The sequence below is a fragment of the Malaclemys terrapin genome, chromosome 1, assembly GCF_027887155.1.
Source record: "Malaclemys terrapin pileata isolate rMalTer1 chromosome 1, rMalTer1.hap1, whole genome shotgun sequence".
Lineage (NCBI taxonomy): Eukaryota > Metazoa > Chordata > Testudines > Emydidae > Malaclemys > Malaclemys terrapin.
This window is the reverse complement of record NC_071505.1, coordinates 239,355,846-239,375,107: the sequence shown is the minus strand read 5'-3', so window position 1 is coordinate 239,375,107 and position 19,262 is coordinate 239,355,846. Positions and strand designations below refer to the sequence as shown.

At 43.5% G+C, this 19,262-nt stretch overlaps 1 protein-coding gene and 1 long non-coding RNA gene across 5 annotated transcripts in view; one reads left to right on the top strand and one right to left on the bottom strand.

Moving 5' to 3' along the window:
• Positions 1-19,262, bottom strand: part of NCK2 (NCK adaptor protein 2) — a 166,992-nt gene that overhangs the window by 15,248 nt on the left and 132,482 nt on the right. For all 4 annotated transcript variants that reach the window (XM_054010484.1, XM_054010495.1, XM_054010476.1 and 1 more), the window contains one exon: positions 12,788-13,509. In XM_054010484.1, the coding sequence (XP_053866459.1) occupies positions 12,788-13,509 (722 nt within the window). The remainder of the gene's footprint in view (positions 1-12,787; positions 13,510-19,262) is intronic.
• Positions 950-3,741, top strand: LOC128826941 (uncharacterized). Its single transcript, XR_008442912.1, has 3 exons — positions 950-1,106; positions 1,763-1,875; positions 2,633-3,741. It is a non-coding gene; the product is annotated as an uncharacterized LOC128826941 (long non-coding RNA).

Here is a 19,262-nt window from a genome sequence, read left to right as displayed (position 1 = left end):
TCACGGTCCATGACATGTTTTTCACAGCTGTGAATTTGGTAAGGCCCAACTAATTATTGTGAAACTGCAAAATCACCTTTTTTGAGGAACGCAGGGTGCAGGCGAAGCTGTAACTTGTCCTTAAAGAAGTCTGTGTTCGGGGGTTCTGATGAAAGGGCCCTGATCTTTGAGACTCTCCTGGCCAAAATGATCGCCATCAGACAGGCCATCTTCCAGGAAAGGTACAACAGGGGGCATGTTGCCAGCAGCTCGAATGGGGGCCCCATGAGTTTTGACAAGACCCGGTTTAGGTCACATGGGGGAATGGGTTCCCGAATCTGAAAGCACAGTCTTTCTAGCCCCTGGAAAAAATGAACACACATCTCATTTGAGAAAACCGATCAGCCATTCGTGGAATACCGAAATCGCCACCATGTGTACTTTAACTGATGAAATTGCCAGACTTTGCTGTTTCAGATGTAGCAAATAGTCCAAAACAGTCGGCAGTGATGACCGTGTGGGCAAGAGACCTTGCTGGGAAGACCAAATGGAAAAGCGCTACCACTTGTCAAGGTATGTAGAGCTTTGGTAGAGGGCTTCCTGATACCTTGCAGAACCTGGCGGACTTGTTCTGAACAGGCCAACTCCTCAGGATTTAGCCATGGAGCTTCCAAGCTGTCAGATGGAGGGTGTCGAGGTCTGGGGAGTATTCGACCCTGGCCCTGTGATATCAGATCCAGGAGGAGAGGTAGCGGCATCAGAGTCGATACTGAAAGCGTGGCAAACCAGTGTTGGCGGGGCTAGCCTAGGGCTATGAGAATGACTCACGTTCTGTCTCGCTTGATCTCCAGTAGAACCGTATGCACTAGAGGAGTGGAGGGGAAGGTGTAGAACAGGTGTCCAGTCCAACGGAGCAGGAAAGCATCTGTGAGTAAGCCTGGGCTGTGGCCTTCAGGGAGCAGAACTGGTGACATTTCCTGTTCTGCCTGGTGACAAACAGGTCTACCTGGGAAGTCCCCCACCACTGGAAACTGACCTTTATTACATCGGACTGAAGGGACCACTTGTGGGGACTGGAAAAGGACCTGCTGAAGTGATCTGCCAGCTCATTCCAGGCTCCCTAGAAGGTGAGAAGCTTCTAAGTGGATGAAGTGCATTATGCAGAACTCCCATAGTGGATAGCTTCCTCACATGGGGAACAGAGAGCTACTCCCTGCCTGCTGAGGTAGAACATAGCTTGTGACCACTCGAACATTCTTGTTCACGATGTGGGGCAAAAACACCTTACAGGCCAGGCAGACTGCACTTAGCTCCCCGACATTTATATGTAAGAAAAGCTACTCCTGGGACCACAGGCCCTGCATGCTGAGGTGCTGTAGGTGAGCCTCCCATCTTAGATCTGAAGCATCCAAACCTAGGGATAACGAAGTCTGGTGTCTTGTGAAAGGGACGCCTGAGTGGACTAAGAGAGGATCCCTCCACCAGTTGAGGGAAGCAAGGACTGGGGCAGAAACGGTGAGCACCGAGTACAGGTGATGGTGACTGGGTGAGTACACTGAGGTCAGCCAAGCTTAAAGGGATCTGAGATATAGCCTGCATGCTGCACTACTTATGTGGACGCATCCATATGGCCTAAAAATCTAAGGCAGGAATGGGTTGTCATGACCAGATGGGTCTTGACTGGGCTATTAATTACATCACTGTCTGGAAGCAGGCTTCTGGGAGGAAAGCCCTGCCTGTGAGGAGTCAAGCACTGCTCTGATAAACTCTATCCTTTGTACAGGGACAAGGGTATTCTGCTCATTTATAAGCAGGTCCAGCACCTGAAAGGTCGACTATATGGAGTTGGATAATGGCCTCCACCTGGGCCTGGCCTTTGACCAGCCAGTCATCGAGGTACGGGTAGACTTGGACCTCTATTCTTCTCAGGAAGGCTGCCACTACTGCCATGCATTTTGTGAAAATGCTTGTGGCTGCCACAAGGCCGAACCCTAAACTGATCGTGAATCTGATTTACAATGAACCTGAGAAACCTCCTGTGGCCTTGGAAAATCGAGATGTGGAAATAAGCGTCTCTCGAGTCAAGGGTGGCATACTAGTCCCCCATATCTAGGGAGGGGATGATGGAGGCCACGGAGACCAGGCAGAAGTCAGCTTTTTGAGATAACCGTTGAGATGGCACAAGTCTAAAATGGATCAGAGATCCACCTTGGCCTTTGGAATTAGGAAATACCGGGAGTAAAACCCCTTCCCACTTAAGTCCTGAGGAACCTCCTCCACAGCTCTCACTTGGAGGAGGGCTTGCACCTCCTGCACCAGAAATTGCTCATGAGAAGGGTACCTGAAGAGGGACAGGGAGGGAAGGAATGTGTGGGGAGTAAAAATAAACTAGAATGTATAACCCCTTTCTACAGTGTTTAGCGCCCAGCACTCCATGGTGATAACAGACCATGTCATGCCAAAGTGGGACAGGCAGTTCAAAAACAAAAGGGGTACAGGATCCAGTGGCATGGGAACTGGTATAATGACCTCTGGCATCCCATCAAAAGTTCTGTTTGGCTGCCCCAATGTATCTGGGCAGGCCAGGTAGAGACGCTGAGGTAGACAGGGGCAGCTGCCTTTGTCTAAAACACCTGCTTCGTTTCTTTTGCAGGTCCTGACGGGGAAGTGGAGCTGAGAAATGGTTGGAGTGTTGAGGCCTGAAGTGCTTTGTTGAAGGCTTCAGAGTGTAAAGACCCAGGACTTAAGGGTGGCTCTGGAATCTTTCAGGCCATGGAGCTTCACATCTGTTTGCTCTGAGAAGAGTGAAGCGTCTTCAAGTGAAAGGTCCTGAATCGACTGCTGGATCCCTGTTGGCAGTCATGAGGATTGGAACCAAAAGCATGACTATTGCAAAAGCTAGGGATCTAGCCACCGAGTCTGCTGTGTCCAGGGCAGCCTGCAGGAAAGCCCTGACTACAGACTTCCCCTCCTCTACCAGAGAAGAGAACTACTGCCTGAATTCCTGGGGAAGCGAGTCCTTGAATTTCAACAAAGTCCCAGACAATGAAATCGTACCTCCCCAGCAAGGCCTGCTAATTGGAGATGCTGCGCTGTAGAACCCCTGTAGAAGAAACCTTTCTACCAAAAAGGTCTAGTCTCTGTGTCTTTTGCCTTGGGGGGGGATCGCTGCTTGTTGCCCTTGTCTGTCCCTCTTGTTGGTCACTGAGACCACCAGGAACTCAGGAGGGAGTGGGAGTACAAGTACTCATACCCATGAGAGGGATCAAAATACTTCTTTTTTGGCTCTTTTTGAGGTGGAAGGCAAGGAAGATGGGGTTTTCACAGAACTTTAACTGGCCCATGCTGGCCTTATTGAGAGGGAGAGCCACCTTTGACAGGGCTGCCGCAGTCAAAATATTGACCAGGCTGTGGGAGGGCTCTTTAACTACCTCTACTTCCAGCAAGAGGTTCGAAAGCCACTCTTTTCAAGAGCTCCTGATGAGCTTTGAAGTCATCATGGGGAGGTGACATGCCCACCCCTGACACTGCCTCATCTGGAGAAGAGGATGAGGAGTTCTGCACCAGCAGGGGTGATCCTCTTCTTCTTCTGGTCTGATCCGATCCTGAGGATTGGAACTGGGTTTGGTATTGGAGTCCATGTCCGGTGCTGCTCAATGGGAGGGAGGTGCTCTCCTCTCTGAGACCACCGAGTATTAGCACCTGGAAGGGAGTCCCTGCACTGGGGGAAAAACCCAGAGTTTCCAAAATGGCCATTGCATCTGCATAGGCCAATGCCCACTGTGCCAAGCATTCGGGTGTATCCCTGCACATGGATCCACAACCAGATAAATTGATGGGGGGGAGGGGGGGGGGAAGGGGAGAAATATTGGGAACAGTTTCTTGGCTGGGGATACAATTCCACTTCTGAGACTGTAGACTTCCTCCAGGGACCATGGAAGGATGATACCACTTGGTCCTGGGGAACGCTGACAAGTCGGGAAGACCTGCATTGAGCACAGCAGGGACGGTTTCCCCTTAACAGTACCAAACGGGAGTTCAGGGCAACATGCTCCATTCTGCTCCCTGGCACCGACGTCACTGACTCTTGTACTGCCATCGCCAGCAGTACCAAAAGCGCCCGCAAGTCCCTGGCTGCAACAAACACCTTTGAGGTAGACTGCACCGCAATCCTGCTGGTCCCTCTGGTGCTGAAGGTTGATCCAGGACCGGACTCAATGGAGCCTGCGTAAAGGACAGAATTAACAGTATTGCCCTCGGAGTCAGAGGAGTGGTCAGACTCCACTGTGCTCCCCACCCTTGACTTTCTTCAGAGTTGGGGGAACACCCCTCTCAGCCAACAGCGTCTTATGTTTTTTCTTCGGCACTGGTGACAGGTGAACGGTGCAGAGACTCTCATGGTGGGAGGAGCACTCCGCACCGACACCGTTGTGCTTCGTGCTGAGTCTGACCGAATTGGCTATGACGAGATTCGGGGTGCTGCTTCCATCAGGAGGGACTTCAACCTCGTCTCCTGGCCTTTCTGAGTACAGGCCTTGAAGTCCCAGCAGATCTGGCAGAGATATGAGTCTCTCTCAGGTACTTCAGACAACTGGAGTGTGAGTCGCTCACAGGCATAGGTTTGCTGCAGGAGGCACATGGCTTGAAACCTAGAGACCGAGGCATGTCTGGTACTGGGAGCAGATGAAGACTCCGCTAATATGTTGGAAACACCAACTACGTACAACAAGTTCACAACTGTCCAAACTAGAAATAAAGAACTGGGATGAAAGAAATAAAGGGAAGGTAGCAAACTAAGACCACAGAGAAGAGTCTTCCACTGAGGAGAGCTTGCTGTAGCAAGAAGAGCAGTTCCAGTGACCATCATGGGCGGAAAAAAGAAACTGAGGTTTGGCTGGACCCCTTATGAGCGCACGGCACCAGAGGGCACTAGAGCTGACCAGATGGGTACCACTGAGGGAAAAATTTCTAGTGACTGCTCAAAGTGAGCACACACCTACCGTGGAATGGACACTGCAAGCACTCAAAGAAATATGGTACACTCACTGTAAAGGGCAGGGTGGGAAAAAATTATATGTATACCTCTCTGACCCCTTCTACTGGTCATTCAAACTCCCAATTTCTTCCCATCTAGTCTAGGTCTTAGATCTTGATGGCCAAGACTATAACAGGGTTCAAAAAAGAAGTAGATAAAATCATGGAGGATAGGTCCATCAATGGCTATTAGCCAGGATGGGAGAGATGGTGTCCATAGCCTCGGTTTGCCAGACGCTGGGAATGGGCGACAGGGAATGGATAACTTGACGATAACCTGTTCTGTTCATTCCCTCTGGGACACCTGGCATTGGCCACTGTCGGAAGACATGATACAGGGCTAGATGGATCTTTGGTCTGACCCAGTATGGACGTTCTTATGTTCAATTTCCCTTCACTGTCTCACCCCTCCCCTCCACTCTCACCTATCACCCATAATTTCATTCACCAATTTATCTGCCCCGTTGATGCACACATGAAACTCTCCATGCATTGAGGCTCCCGCTCCTGCCTCACATCCACCATCATCAGGATCAAAGGCCCCTCTTCCCCCTCATTACAATATTGCTTCTCCACGTGAAGCAGCAACAATGATGACAGGGAACTATTGTGGGAACAGGAAACTTGTGCATGGAACTGTATATTCTACCTCACTGGCTCTCAACCTTTCCAGACTACTTTACCCCTTTCAAGAGTCTGATTTGTCTTCTGTACCTCCAAGTTTTACCTCACTTAAAAACTTACAAAATTTGACATAAAAATACAAAAGTGTCACAGCATTCTATTACTGAAAAATTGTGTACTTTCTCATTTTTACCATATAATTATAAAATAAATCAATTGGAATATAAATATTGTACTTACATTTCAGTGTATAGAATATAGAGCAGTATGAACAGATCGTTGTCTTTGAAATTTTAGTTTGTATTGACTTCGCTAGTGCTTTTTATGTAGCCTGTCGTAAACCTAGGCAAATATCTAGATGAGTTGATGTACCTCCTGGAAGACCTCTGAGTACCCCCAGGGGTACACATACCCCTGGTTTAGAACCACTGTTCTACCTCAGCAGGAGTGGAATTAATCTGATTAGTTCTACAGATCCATATGGTTGCAGATGATGGAATTTTCCCCCAATTTTCTTTTTAAAACCACTGATTTATGTATTTCACATGGTAGGGAAAGTCCGCTTAAAACAGGGTTTCTTTTTTATGTTAAAAACCACTATAATCTGTCAATTATGGGATGATAAAAAAATATAAAAGACTCCATGTTTTGGTCATTTGTCACATTTTGAGTGCTTCTGTCACACAGCTGCAGATTTGAAACTTGAATGGTAAGGGAGGCCCTATACTCTGTGGGGCAAACCAGAATTAGCCCATCAGAATCCTGCATTCCTTCCTCTGTCTCTCCTTCCTCTGCTCATTGTGTTGCAGGGAAAGGAGTGTAGTAGCTCCAGCCTCACCAGAAGTCCCCCATTGGCAAACAGCTGTACTAAATCCTGCAATTTATCAGCCACACTGCAGAGTACCTATAATATGGCCAATAGCTAAGACATTATTTGTAGTGTTTACCCCATTAGTTCCTAATGACTAGCTTCCCCTGGAATGGTCCCATAATTACAAGGTTAATGTCCCGCAACAGAGGAAAGTGTGACCATAGCAGCCTTCGTGGTTTTCAGTGGGCCAAAGAAATAAGTAAACAATGTTTTTGGTTCTAATAAAACTAGTTCATTATTAAATAGTGCACCCAGGTCCCAGCTACATTACAGTCTCCATCTTAATTTATAAATCATCAACACAGCTGCTCTCCTCTGGGAACTAAGCATGTGAGAGCTGAGGACAAAGCATTCTCAGCTGAAGGGATCCAGCTGTGGAATGATCTTCCACAAGATATTAGACAAATCCAGTCTTTAGGAAATGCTTCAAAGCCTACCCTTTTTGATGAAGATATTCCACTATAAACAGAATAATATTCACATCAGCTGCCACATGCACTCCCCTCCAAAAAACCCCAAACCCTAACCTATCCCAAGCAGAGATTCTCATAACCCGTAATGGGGAAGACCCAAAGACCCAATGAAGTCCATGAAAAGCTATTTTGGGTACATAAGGCTCTCAGATATTACGGTAGTGAGCAGCAGTAAAAAATCCTACAATGGACAGGTCTGAAAGTATGGGAGAAACTTAGTAAGAGGATGGTTCACATTGATAAGATCCCTTCAGGGAGGAAACCTAGGTCCATAGCTTGAAGAGGCTCCTCCAACAAGTGGAATCATACAACATGATGTAATGGGAATTTTTGGTATTATGAAGAAGTACTACAAAGTATATCCACTGAAAATTAGACATCAGCAAAGAATTTTAAAATTATTTTAAAAATCTTTTTACACTGCTCTATCGTAAGCCTTTGGAAGCTTGAAACAGATGATACTTTACCCATTTCCCTCTCAACAACATTTATGCACCCTGGTTTACTATATGGTTTCTAGAATTTATTAAAACAACAGCAGTAGTCAAGAACGTGTTAAAACTTATATAAAGGAATGATACAGGCAATAAGATAAAAATTAAGGAAGGTCAAATTTGGAATGAAGTAACTAAGGGCTTGTCTACACTGGCAAGTTTCTGCGCAGCAAAGCATCTTTTTGCATTCAAACTGCAGATGTGTACACACTGCCAAGCCACTTTGTGCGCAGAAACTCCTCAGTTGAAGCGCTGCAAAAAAAAAAAAAAAAAAAATCCACTTAGACAAGAATCGTAAGGCTATTTGCGCAGAGTCTCCAGTGCTCTATTGCCAGTGTGAATACTTGATTGCTTTCTGTGCTGTAACTGGCCTCCAGAACTGTCCCATAATGCCTCAAGTGACCGCTCTGCTCATTGTTTTGAACTCGGCTGCCTTGGAGACATGCGCTCCTCCCCTTTCAAAGCAGCATTTCTGACAGCCCTTGTGTGCTGTGCTGATCTGCTCAAGGACACAAAGCAAACCATTAATGTGGAATGCTCGTGCTGTTGAACACAGAGGCAGGTAGGGGTGTGTGCGCGCGTGTCTGTGTGTGTGTGTGTGCGCGCGCAGAGAGTCCAGGGAGGGAGGTGGTGGCTGATGTCAGGGTTTCCCCCTCCCCCTGCCTCAGGACTGGTTGTTTCCTGCTGCTGTCTGAACTTACATGACAGCATGCTGACACACACTTTGTCCCCCGAAACACACTGTCTCTCTCCCCTCCTCCACACACACACACACACACACACACACACACACTCCCCCCTACCCACTTCAGTTGAAAAGCAGCTGGCAACGTAGTAGGATGCCCATGGAACAATGGGATTGGGAAACCTGCATCATGTGACATTGTGCCTGCCCCATGAGGCATTGCAAACCCTTCCCAAAGCACCCTGCGGCCAGTTGCACAGTGCGACGGGTACCATAATGCACTGCTGTCTTTTCTGTTGCAAGAGCTGCTAATGTGGATGTGCTCCAGCGTCACAAGGAGCACAGTGTGGACACGCAACAGCTGTTTAATTCCAGCATTTTAATAAAAGTGGTATAACTTCTGGCACAGAAACTTGCCAGTGTAGACATGCCCTAAACCTAATGCATAACAAAAATATAATTCCTAAATGATAGTAAACCAAAGGCAGACACACTCATCCCAACTACAAAAGTATAGTTCTCTGTTTAGAGAAATGTAGTATCAGCAAGACCAGACTGAAGCATTTTGATTAAAGAGAGACCAGGATTGAAGAGAGAATGGAAATGTCAATTCAGAAGACGCCTGAACCTAAACTTTCTGTGTAGTGTTGTAGCAATCATGTTTTGTTGAAGCGCTTAGTAAATTCCATGGGGTTGTCCAATAAGACTTGTATGGGGGCACTGACTTACAGCTGACTAACTTGACTATACTTTGACTGAGTCTTGGTATACCCCACAAGCGACAATCTTACTACAGAGCGTGAGAACCACCATTTGGCAACCATTTTGGACACCGATTTATCAAATATGAGGTCATTAAATAAAAAGGCTAATGTATTTTCTATTTTCCAGATAGAAGTCAAAGAGTCTTTTTAGATCTAGACAACAAAAAAGAGCTGTAACACAGTGGTCATTATGGGGCAGCATGTAATCACGTTAGTAAACGTTGCAAACCTGTTTCTGTTTAGCAATATTTTCAAACTGCTGTAAAATCCATATGCACAGTCAGATAAGCCTGAAAACTGGTATGCTGGTTCAGGGCCTGGGATAGAATTTGTGGTACACAGTTGGGGCTAGACATTTCTGATATACAGCCCCCAACCCAATTTACATCTTTTTAAAAAAATTACTTTTCTATAATACTTCGTTGTGTAGAGATAATTTTTACCTTATGGGCAGAATCCACATAAAATAGATAAAGACCTACAAAATATTCATCACCCTAGAGTACTGATCACTGAGGACTGGGACCCAGAATACCATGAGCCTCAAGTTCTCTTCTTTCAATGACTGCTGTTAATATTTCTGTTCACTTCATAGCTTTTATTAACTAAAGCCTCATATCCCCTTGACAGCAACAGGCAACTATTATTTCCCCCCATTTTGCAAATAAGTTAACAGAGAGCTGCACAAAGTCATGTCTAGAAAATCTGGGAAAAGAAACAGAAATTAACAGTCTCAGAGAGGTAGAGTTAAGTTGTAAAGCAGCACATTTTGATGGGTTTCCCCTAGAGAAGGAACTAAAACTCAGTAATCTACCAGGAAAAACCCTTCGGTTGCGAGGCCTGAAACCTACACAGAATCATTCTGCAAGACATCATCTGTATGTCATCAATACTATTGTGTATGAAATGAGAATTATAGGGCATGGAAATACATGTCAGTCCCCACTTCTTCTAACCTCAGTAAGAATAAAGCAGCAAATGTGTTTCAGAAAATAAAACAATATTTTGTGAGCGTTTAATCAAAAACGAAAGAAAAAAGTTGAATCAATTTTTAAAAACTATTTTCTTGCCTTTAAATTGTTATTCCCTTGACATTAACAATCTTACCGGCAGAAACAAGGTATGCTAGCAAATCCCAACTTAAAGTACACCACTGAGTTAAAAAAACAAACTCCACTAAAATCAAGAATAGATTTATACTTACTATAGGGTATTTCTGCTAATCCTGGAAACATTCCCTCAATAAAGAACTGAGTAACAAGAGCTGTGTTCAGAAGTGACTATGATTTCAACCTGGCCATTCTGCATCAACGTTTGGGGGGGGCAGACTTTTGACTCTATTTTAAGAGATGGATTTAAATTGACCTTTACCTGGCCAGCACTAATTATAGCATGTGAAATACAAAATGTACTTCAACAGAAGCATGAAGAACTAAAATATTCTCAATTTCTACAAGCTACCGTATATACTCGTTCATAAGCTGAAATTTTTTTAGTAAAAAAGGGAAGCACCAGAGATGGGGGTCGGCTTATGAACGGGTATAGAGAGGGAGAGGTGGGACACAGCCCCTCCCTCCAACAGAGGGGACAAGGAGAGGCAGCACAGCCAGAAGGGAAGAGGTGGGGCCAGAGTCTCTCTGCTCTGGCCACACTGCTCTCCCCCCAGCCTCCAAAGCAGCTGCAGCTCCAGGGCTGGCAGGCTGCAGCCGTGCTCCTCGGCCCCACCCCCCCAGAGTAGGCTGTGGCCACACTGCCTGGCCCAGCCCGCTGGAACGTGCTGCGGCTGTGCTGTCCGGTCTAGCCCGCTGGAGCAGGCTGCAGCCATGCTGCCCAGCCTGCCGGAGCAGCTCCAGACAGGTCAGAGACCTCCTCCCTTGGCCCTCCCCAGATAAGGTGGGAAGGGATGGGATGGAGAGAGTGTGGGGGTCCCAGGCTAGGTGTGGGGTCATGTGGTTACTCCCCTGACTTCCAGCTTCTCCCCCCCCACCCCCCCAAAAAAATTTCCCCACCAGTTGCTGTTCCGACCCATCAGGGTAAGCAGCTGGCACGCCGGAAACTTTGTTTACTTAGGTTTACCTCCGTGCCTCTGGACGCTCGAGGTAAACAAACCATCTCGGATCGCCAGCGGCTTATCCTGATGGCCCGGGAGCCAAAGTTTGCTGACCCCTGAATTATAGAGTCATCTTATGAACGGGTTATAATTTTTTTTCCATTTTTACTTATCCATCTTGGGGGGGGGGGGGGGGGGGGGGGAGGAGGAGGGAGGTGTCGGCTTATAAACGAACCGGCTTATGATCAAGTATATACGGTAATTTTAGATTTTTTAATAGTAACTAATGAAAAGCCACAATTTGTCAACTAGTACTTACACTAACATTAGGGTGACCAGATGTCCCGATTGTACAGGGACAGTCTGGATTTTTGGGTCTTTTTCTTATAGAGGCTATTACCCCCCACCCCCTGGCCTGATTTTTCACATTTGTTGTCTGGTTACCCTAACTAACATGTTCTGTGAAGTCATTTTACAGAACCTAAACAACACAGAAACAGTTATCAGATTAACAGATAATATGAAAATAATCTTAGTCAGAAGTTCTAAGTAGAAATGATTAATACAACTGATCTAATGCTCCAATAGGGCCTATTTAAAGGTATATATTCTCAGACAAAAAACTGTTTTAAGCTCTGGCCTCTACACAGTTTTTTATATTGCTTTAACTTTATTACTTTGAAAACAGTATAGTTAAATCAGTATTACTCATAGTATGGATGCAGTTATACTGGCATAAAGGTGCTTTAATACCAGAACCCTAAATCTATGGGAATATAAATACTTTTAGAGTGCTATACTGTATCCACTTTATGGGATTGTACTTATGATGGTTTCAGATTGATACAGTTACAGCATACATAAATAGTACGTAGATAAACCCTAAGACTGAGTTAGGCTGATGCCATTCAATAACCATATGATAATGATTAAGGCTTTTTAGTATTAGTAGTCCCAGATTAGAGAACATTTATTTTTAAAAGACACATTAAGGGATTTTAACTACATTTTTTTTCTTGTCATGATGTCACCATAAGGCAGAGTTCAGGTTGTTTGAGTGATTTAACTATGTATTTCCATACCTTAGCATATTTGGAACACATTTAAGAGTAACCTTTTTCTGAATTTCCTGCATTTGTAATGCTTAGTTTGACATAATTACAACATCATGCTGATGTCACTGTGGCTCAACTTAAGAGTGTTACTTGACTCTGTCTGCAGCTTATTATAATCATAAAAATTAGATAAAATCTTTAATTACAACCTAATTTCTTCAAATATAACCTATACACAAGATTTCAAGAAATTTTAACTATATGGAAAGTTTGAAGATATTATTTCATTATTAAGATCACTCAAGACAAAGAAAAGACTGCTACAGATGCTAAATTTCTTAAAGGACCCATTTAAATTAATTTTTATACTCAGAGTAAGTGTGGTAAATTTGGGGAGGATATGCTGTATTTTTCATACCTACAAGAGAATCCCTGCTTTAAGTTCAAAATGAAATTCAATCTTTACTAGGGAATTATGACTTGTGACTCCACAATTAGTACACAAACTAGTTCACAATTGTTGTGTTTCATTCCAAAGATGGTTGCACCTCAGTAGTGAATGAAGTGACCCAAGTGTATAGCAAAAATATCACTTTGTAAAATCTGTAAATTGCTTACTTCTTTTGGGATAGACACTGTACTAATGTAAGGTAATTATTCATTACCATCATTGCTACTTCAAACACCATACACCATGTGGTAGTTTTTTTATTTATATAAAGCACATAATAAAAATTCAAGTGTTGAATGTCACTTACCGAAGATTCACTATCTCTAACAAGGAAGTCCCCTTCCACTCCCCTCTCATTTAGGGCACATTCTGCTTGATGCCGGGTAACATTCCCATAATACCACTCTCTTCCAGCAAACCGTCCTGTAGAAGATGGCCCTGTATAGCTTATCGGAGGTGGATGGGAAGTGTTAATGGTAGGACCATCACTTAAGATTACTACATAGTTTTTAGGAACAAGACCAATTTGCCCTCGGGAATTTTTACATTTCCACCATTCTGGGTCATTTTCTGGTTTTTCAATGACTTCCATTGTTTCCCCCTTTTCAAAATTGAGCTCTTCTTCTGTGACAGAGCTGAATGGATACAATGTCTGAACAACATGAAGTAGTTTCGAGCTCTGGCCATTACTCATGGATGCACCTTTCCTTAAACTTAGAAAACTTGGGGAATCTGCAGTTGCTTCCTCAACTTCCTCCACCACATAGTTCGAAGGAAACCAGCCAATCTGTCCATTGTAGCTACCTCTCCACCAGCCGTCACTGCACTTTTCCATAACAATGACTCGGGATCCTTTAACAAGGGACAGCTCATCCTCCCTCTCTGCCACATAGGCAAATTTAACGTAGGCTGGGATGTTAAGGTCATAAATCCGATCTGCACTGCTACCGTTGGATGGATATTCTGCATCTGTACTAGGAGTAGGTGAGGCATCTCGTGCACTTGTCTTCCTTTTTGTTTTACCCAAACCTGTTAAATAAAAAGAGAAATTTCTAGTAGGCATGTAGGATATAAATAGAAAAAAAAAACATTTGGTTTCTATAATGCATAATTATAAAATTAGACAAATGCTTTCCCTGTCATTAACAAAAATGTTAGACATACAGGTCACAACTATAACATTGGAAACAGACTGTCGGGAAATATCAATGTCTTAATATTTTAAGAAATTGCTGTTTGTCTATTGGTTCAGCTTCTAAATATAAGCTTTAATTTGTCCTTTAATATATTTCTCTACAAAGTCACTTAATGGTAAGTGAGAAACACAGAGTGGTGAAAGACACATCATTTACATAAAGCAATTAGTCCTCCAGGGATGTTATGTCTTCTAAAATCCAATCAGTCAATCATATCTTTTAATTATAACTATAAGCACTTAAATTGGTCTGGAAAAAAGTAAAAATAAAAAAACAAGTTAGCACAGTGAAAAGGGTCCTTCTGAACAAACTACATTCTGCCCTACTTCATTCTTCAGTCTCCAACAAACTTCAGCTGAAACTATCTAACTGACAAGTTTCCTGTTGAATTGTGCACCTAGAATGTTCCAGGTATGAGGCTATATAGGTGGAGTGACTTCAAGTAATCTTCAGGTTCTATAATTTTCAATAAATGTAGACTTTGAATTACCTTCAATGATATTAGGAAATGGAAAATATATTAAAAAAGGAAGTTGTGTGTGTATGTTTAACTGGAGATTTTTGGCATTCGTGTGGCTTCTCAGAATGTCAATCAGAAAATTCCAGAGTTCTGCAGACATTATCATTTTCAAACATCTGTACCAAGACTGCCTAAGTATATATAAACAGACTGGTATAGAAGAGTAGTAGCTTGCTCTTCTGAATTTCAAATGATTTAGTTAAATTCTGATGTTATTTATTAAGATGAACCCCAATACAGCACAAGCCAGTCAGCATTCAGAAATCAAACACAATGGATAGAAAACAAAGGTGATGCAAAATCTAACAATTTTGTACTTTGCTCTATGCTCCAGGATCCTAAAATGAGCATTATTCAACTAGCAGGGAGCAATTTATCTAAGATGACATGAATATAAACTGTCTATAAACCATGCAATGTAAATCAAAAGTGTGGCAGTATTTAAAAAAAGAAATTGTCTCATCAGAAGTAGCCATATATGTAATTTTACTGTGATTACAATACCAGTTTTGCTTGACCACATCATGGCTTAATTACAAACAGAGCAATTCAGCAAAAGTGTTTGTCTAGTGCAAATGAACCCACCTGGTATATTCTTACAGGTTATTCTTTTGAGCAACATACATAAACGTCCGCTAGACTGTAAGTATATTTAGGCAGCCTCAAAAAGAGAAAGAAATTAACTAGTTAAGCTGATCTAACTAAGATCAAGAACTATAACTTTTGACTGAAGAAAGTTCCAAGGATTTCAAAAGGCTTCTCTGACCTGTTCCAAGTGGTTACCCATTCCCTGTTAGAGCCTGCTCATCCAGCTTTCACATCCTGCTAATCCTTCTGTAACCATATCACTTCAGCTGGAAATGAGTGGCTGTGCTCCTTGGCAAGATGACAGCAGAGAGACCAGTTTATTGCCCTGTGGGATACAACAGGATAACAGCACTTCTACTCTTTGAGCAAACTCCAGTAGGAAGTTGGCTAAGGTCCAATCTCTGATGAAAAATTCCAATCTCTGCTATTTAGCAGTGACTGTCAACCAAAAGAATACAAGAACTAAGTGAAGTTAATTAGGGAGGTTATGTACAAACAAAACATTTGTTACTATGTAGAAAAGATGGACAAAATGCAAGTCTGAAGTTAATTACCTCATTACTTCTTCATGCACAAATGTAATGATTGAGATGAGATTTAACCCCCCCCCCCACTCCCACAAAAACAATCCACACTAGTAGTTGAGATTTCAAAATATTTATCTCTATTAATTCCAGGAAACCTCAATTTCTGGTACTAAAGTATAGGAAAACTTATCTAAAATTTTCCTTTCTTGAATAATAAGGTCCACAGATCCAGGAAAGTGGGAATTCTACTCTATGCACAGCCTTGGAGGCAGACCAAATCTGTCAATAAGAGGCAGTGTGGCTCCACCTCTGCGAAACCGCTAGTTGAGACTCTTCCATAAGCCTAGGAAAAACTAAGCACTCTAAGGAAAATTAAGCTCTTAGACTAAATAGAACAGTCCTTCTGAACAGCAAAGAACTCAATGAATAGCAAACTGAGTATCAATTAAAAATTCAATATCTTTTTCCAATTAACAACCCAGTCAAGGATAGGTTGGGTCTGTGAACCTCATTACTCCAAGAAAGGAAATTTTCAGGTAAGACACGGATAAATTTTCCTATTTATATTTGTAATGAGATCCACAGATTCATGACATTGAGATTTTTACAGCAGTATAAACTCATCAGGGAACTATATACAGACAAGTGTACAGATGCAAATGGGGATATACCTTTCTAACAGTCACTGGGATACTACAGGGAGAAGCACCAGTCTACTGATGGCAGCATTGGATGATGAGAACGTCCAACTTACAGAATTCTGAAGGTCATATGAACAGATAACCAGAAGGTCATATGTTTACAGATTTTATTCTATAAGGCACATGATTTTTTTCCCCATGAAGCTGCCACAGCTTTGAGGGAGTGAGCAACAGAATCAAGTAAGATCCCATAAAATAACTTCTCATGCACACCAGCAGGATGTAGAAGATATGCAGCTCTCATAAGAAAAATGCAAGACGTTTGGGTAAAATGAAATTCTCTGTCTTGTCTACTGCACAGAGGATGCTAGACAAAGCAGTAACTTGACCTTTGAAAGTCGGAACTGACAGGCCTAACCCAAATCCATGTTGAAAAAATTTGAGAATCTGTGGTACCATGATGATGATTTGGGGGTTGACTGTTTAGATAAGATTTCTCCGCTTCTGCTTTTTCTGCAACAAGCAACTTCATAGAGGACAGTAATCGTTCCCACTCACAGATTGGGAACAAGATGAGACTGTTAACTGAGACTTTCACAAAATTGTGGCTTTGGAGCATTGTGTTTTGGTAGTATAGTCTATGAGTGATTCTGGATGAGGCTTGGATAAGTCACCCAGGAAGGGGTAAATAGAGACCACTTCCTTTCTGACATGATATTAACAGTACCAGCACTTTTGTAAGCAGAGCAGTGCTGCTGCTAAATCAAACAGCCTATACTGGTAATGTTGTGCTTCAAGAGCAAAGTGTAAGAAGCATCTGTGAGATTGCTGAATTGAGATATGGAGACTGGCATTGTTCTGATGTATAGATGTCATACAGTCCCCTTGGTCGATGGCAGATAGTATGGATTTTAATGTCTTCATATTGAATTTTGATTTTTTTTAAATGATTTGTTGAGACACTTGATGTTGAGAAGTGCTCTGTAACCTTCTAACTTTTTTTTTTTTAAACTAAGAATAATATGGAATAGGGCCTTTTTTCCTCTGAAGAGCAGGGACAGGTTCAATTGTCCCCATTCACAGGAAATCTAGGATAGCTGTCTGCATGCCCTGACTTCTTCTCAGGCAAAAGCTCTTAGGCTGTGAGATTTATTTAATAGGCTGAGAGAGACCATATCTGCTATACTGTCCACCCATATTAGCATTGCTTCTGAAAGCATGCAGGAGCACTTAAGAGTGTCATATGACAATTCTCTTTGGTTTATTTACTTATCCTTGTTGGCCTGCTGTCCGAAGGAGAGATCTGAGATTATGCCTGCCTGGACTTAGCTGCCTGCGAAGGACCTATATAGTAAGGAGGTCACTCTTTCAGATAAAAAAATTTTCCCACTTAGAAATGTTGAGCTCTTGACCACAGGGGGAAGGCACACTTATCTTTGGTAATGACACCGGGATAAATTTTGACTGTGCACACCAAGAAACCTTCTAGCCTTGTAAAATGGAGGTCAGGGGACGTGTAGGGTAGAAGAAAGAAATGGTGAGCCAAAGGCCCCTCACTGTCTGCTGCTTCTTCCACATCTATACTGCTGTCTCTCTTATCACTCCATAGCCACGTGCTGGAGACAGAGGTGGAGTTGATAGTGAAGACTGGCAACCTGCAATAGAAGCTAAGAGCAATAACCAGGATATTAGGGCTTGGTGACCCACAGCAACGACTGGGAATGAAAGCCCAATAGTTAAGACATGGCAACCTGCAAGACAACAGCCCTGTTGTTGTCCCAGTCTTTAACCATGGCAGGAAATCCCCATCCCACTGTTACATGCTCACAGGGTATATGAGGAGTGATAGCTAGCTGAAGTTTATCTAAGGTATCTACAGACCTCAAAACTGTAGTTCACAATACTCAGTACACTTTTCCTGAAAGTCTATTCTCTGTGCACGTATGTGGTAGGGAGGGATGTATTTATTTTATTATTTGAGTGTTTAGCTCTGATTTGGAGTGTTGGGCTTCCTCTCCTAGCAGGGAGACTTCCCTATGTGCGGGTTGTGTGTATGTGTGCCTAGAGTAAACAGCACTTCTATGGCCTGGTCTTTTCTGCATTGATTTGCCATGCTGCACTCTGAGGCCTGATCTATACTGCAGAAGGGTGGGGGAGAGGCTCTGCAGTCAGCAGACGCAGCTGTGAGCGTGGGTTCCAGAGGCTGGGTGGGAAGATTCCCTGGATCTTTGATACTTTGCTTCAACCTACACTCCCACCATGCTGGTGGAAAAGAGGGAGTTGCTGCTTGCTGGTCCTGGACCTGGAGCTGCTGCTGTTGTCTGTGCCAGGCCTAGTGCATTTTACTCCTGATGTGTTGCCACTGCTTCCAGGGAAGGAGGCTGCTGGAAATGATTCTATGAAATCCTGCCTGTCTGAGCACTTGAGAAAGGTCTGGATCTTTACAGAAAAGGCACAGATCCCCATGCAAGCATTTAATCAGCAGAGGAGATGGAGGAGAGACAACATCTGGTTTCCCACTCAGCATTCTCTGCCATGCTGCCCTCTGAGTGGGTGGGGGCATGGAGAATCCCAGCCATTGAGGAGAAAGGAAATAATCTGTGCCTATAAAGGCAGATTCTGACAGCCTGGAGATTTTAAGCCTTTCCTCCGCCTTACTTTTCCTTCTTCTTTAAATTTGCTCTGCAGCAGGAGGAGCTGGTCTGTCTGCCTGCAGCTGGAGAGGCAGATGGAATCTGGCAGCTTCTCAGAGATGGAACCATACTTCCCCTGCTTCTGAATGAGAGGTTTGGTCTGTCTCCAAAGGCTGCATAGAGCAAGCAAAGTGCCCAATGTCATGGGCCTGTGGACCTCATTATGAATAAGGGCATGTCCACACTACAAAATTAAATCGACCTAAGTTACGTTGACATACAGCCACCGCAGTAATTGAATCAGTTTTACATGTCCACTCTAAGCTCCTTTCGTTGGTGATGCGCATCCTCAACAGGAATGCTTGCACCGATTTAACTGCCAGTGTGGGGCATTGTGGAATGGTTTCTAGAAGGCAGCAACAGTCAATGTAAGGAAAGCAGTGTCTACACTGACTCTGCGTCAACCTAACTACATCGACTTAAGTGCTACGCCTCTTGCAGAGGTGGAGTTATTAAGTCAGTGTAGTAGGTGAGTTACTTCGGTGGGAGCTACATTTTAGTGTAGATGTTTATAGAGTTAGGCCGATATAAGCTGACTTACATTGACCTAACTCTGTAGTGTAGACCAGGCCTAAGAATTCACTAATGCCACACTGCTGTAGTGGACTCAACACAAA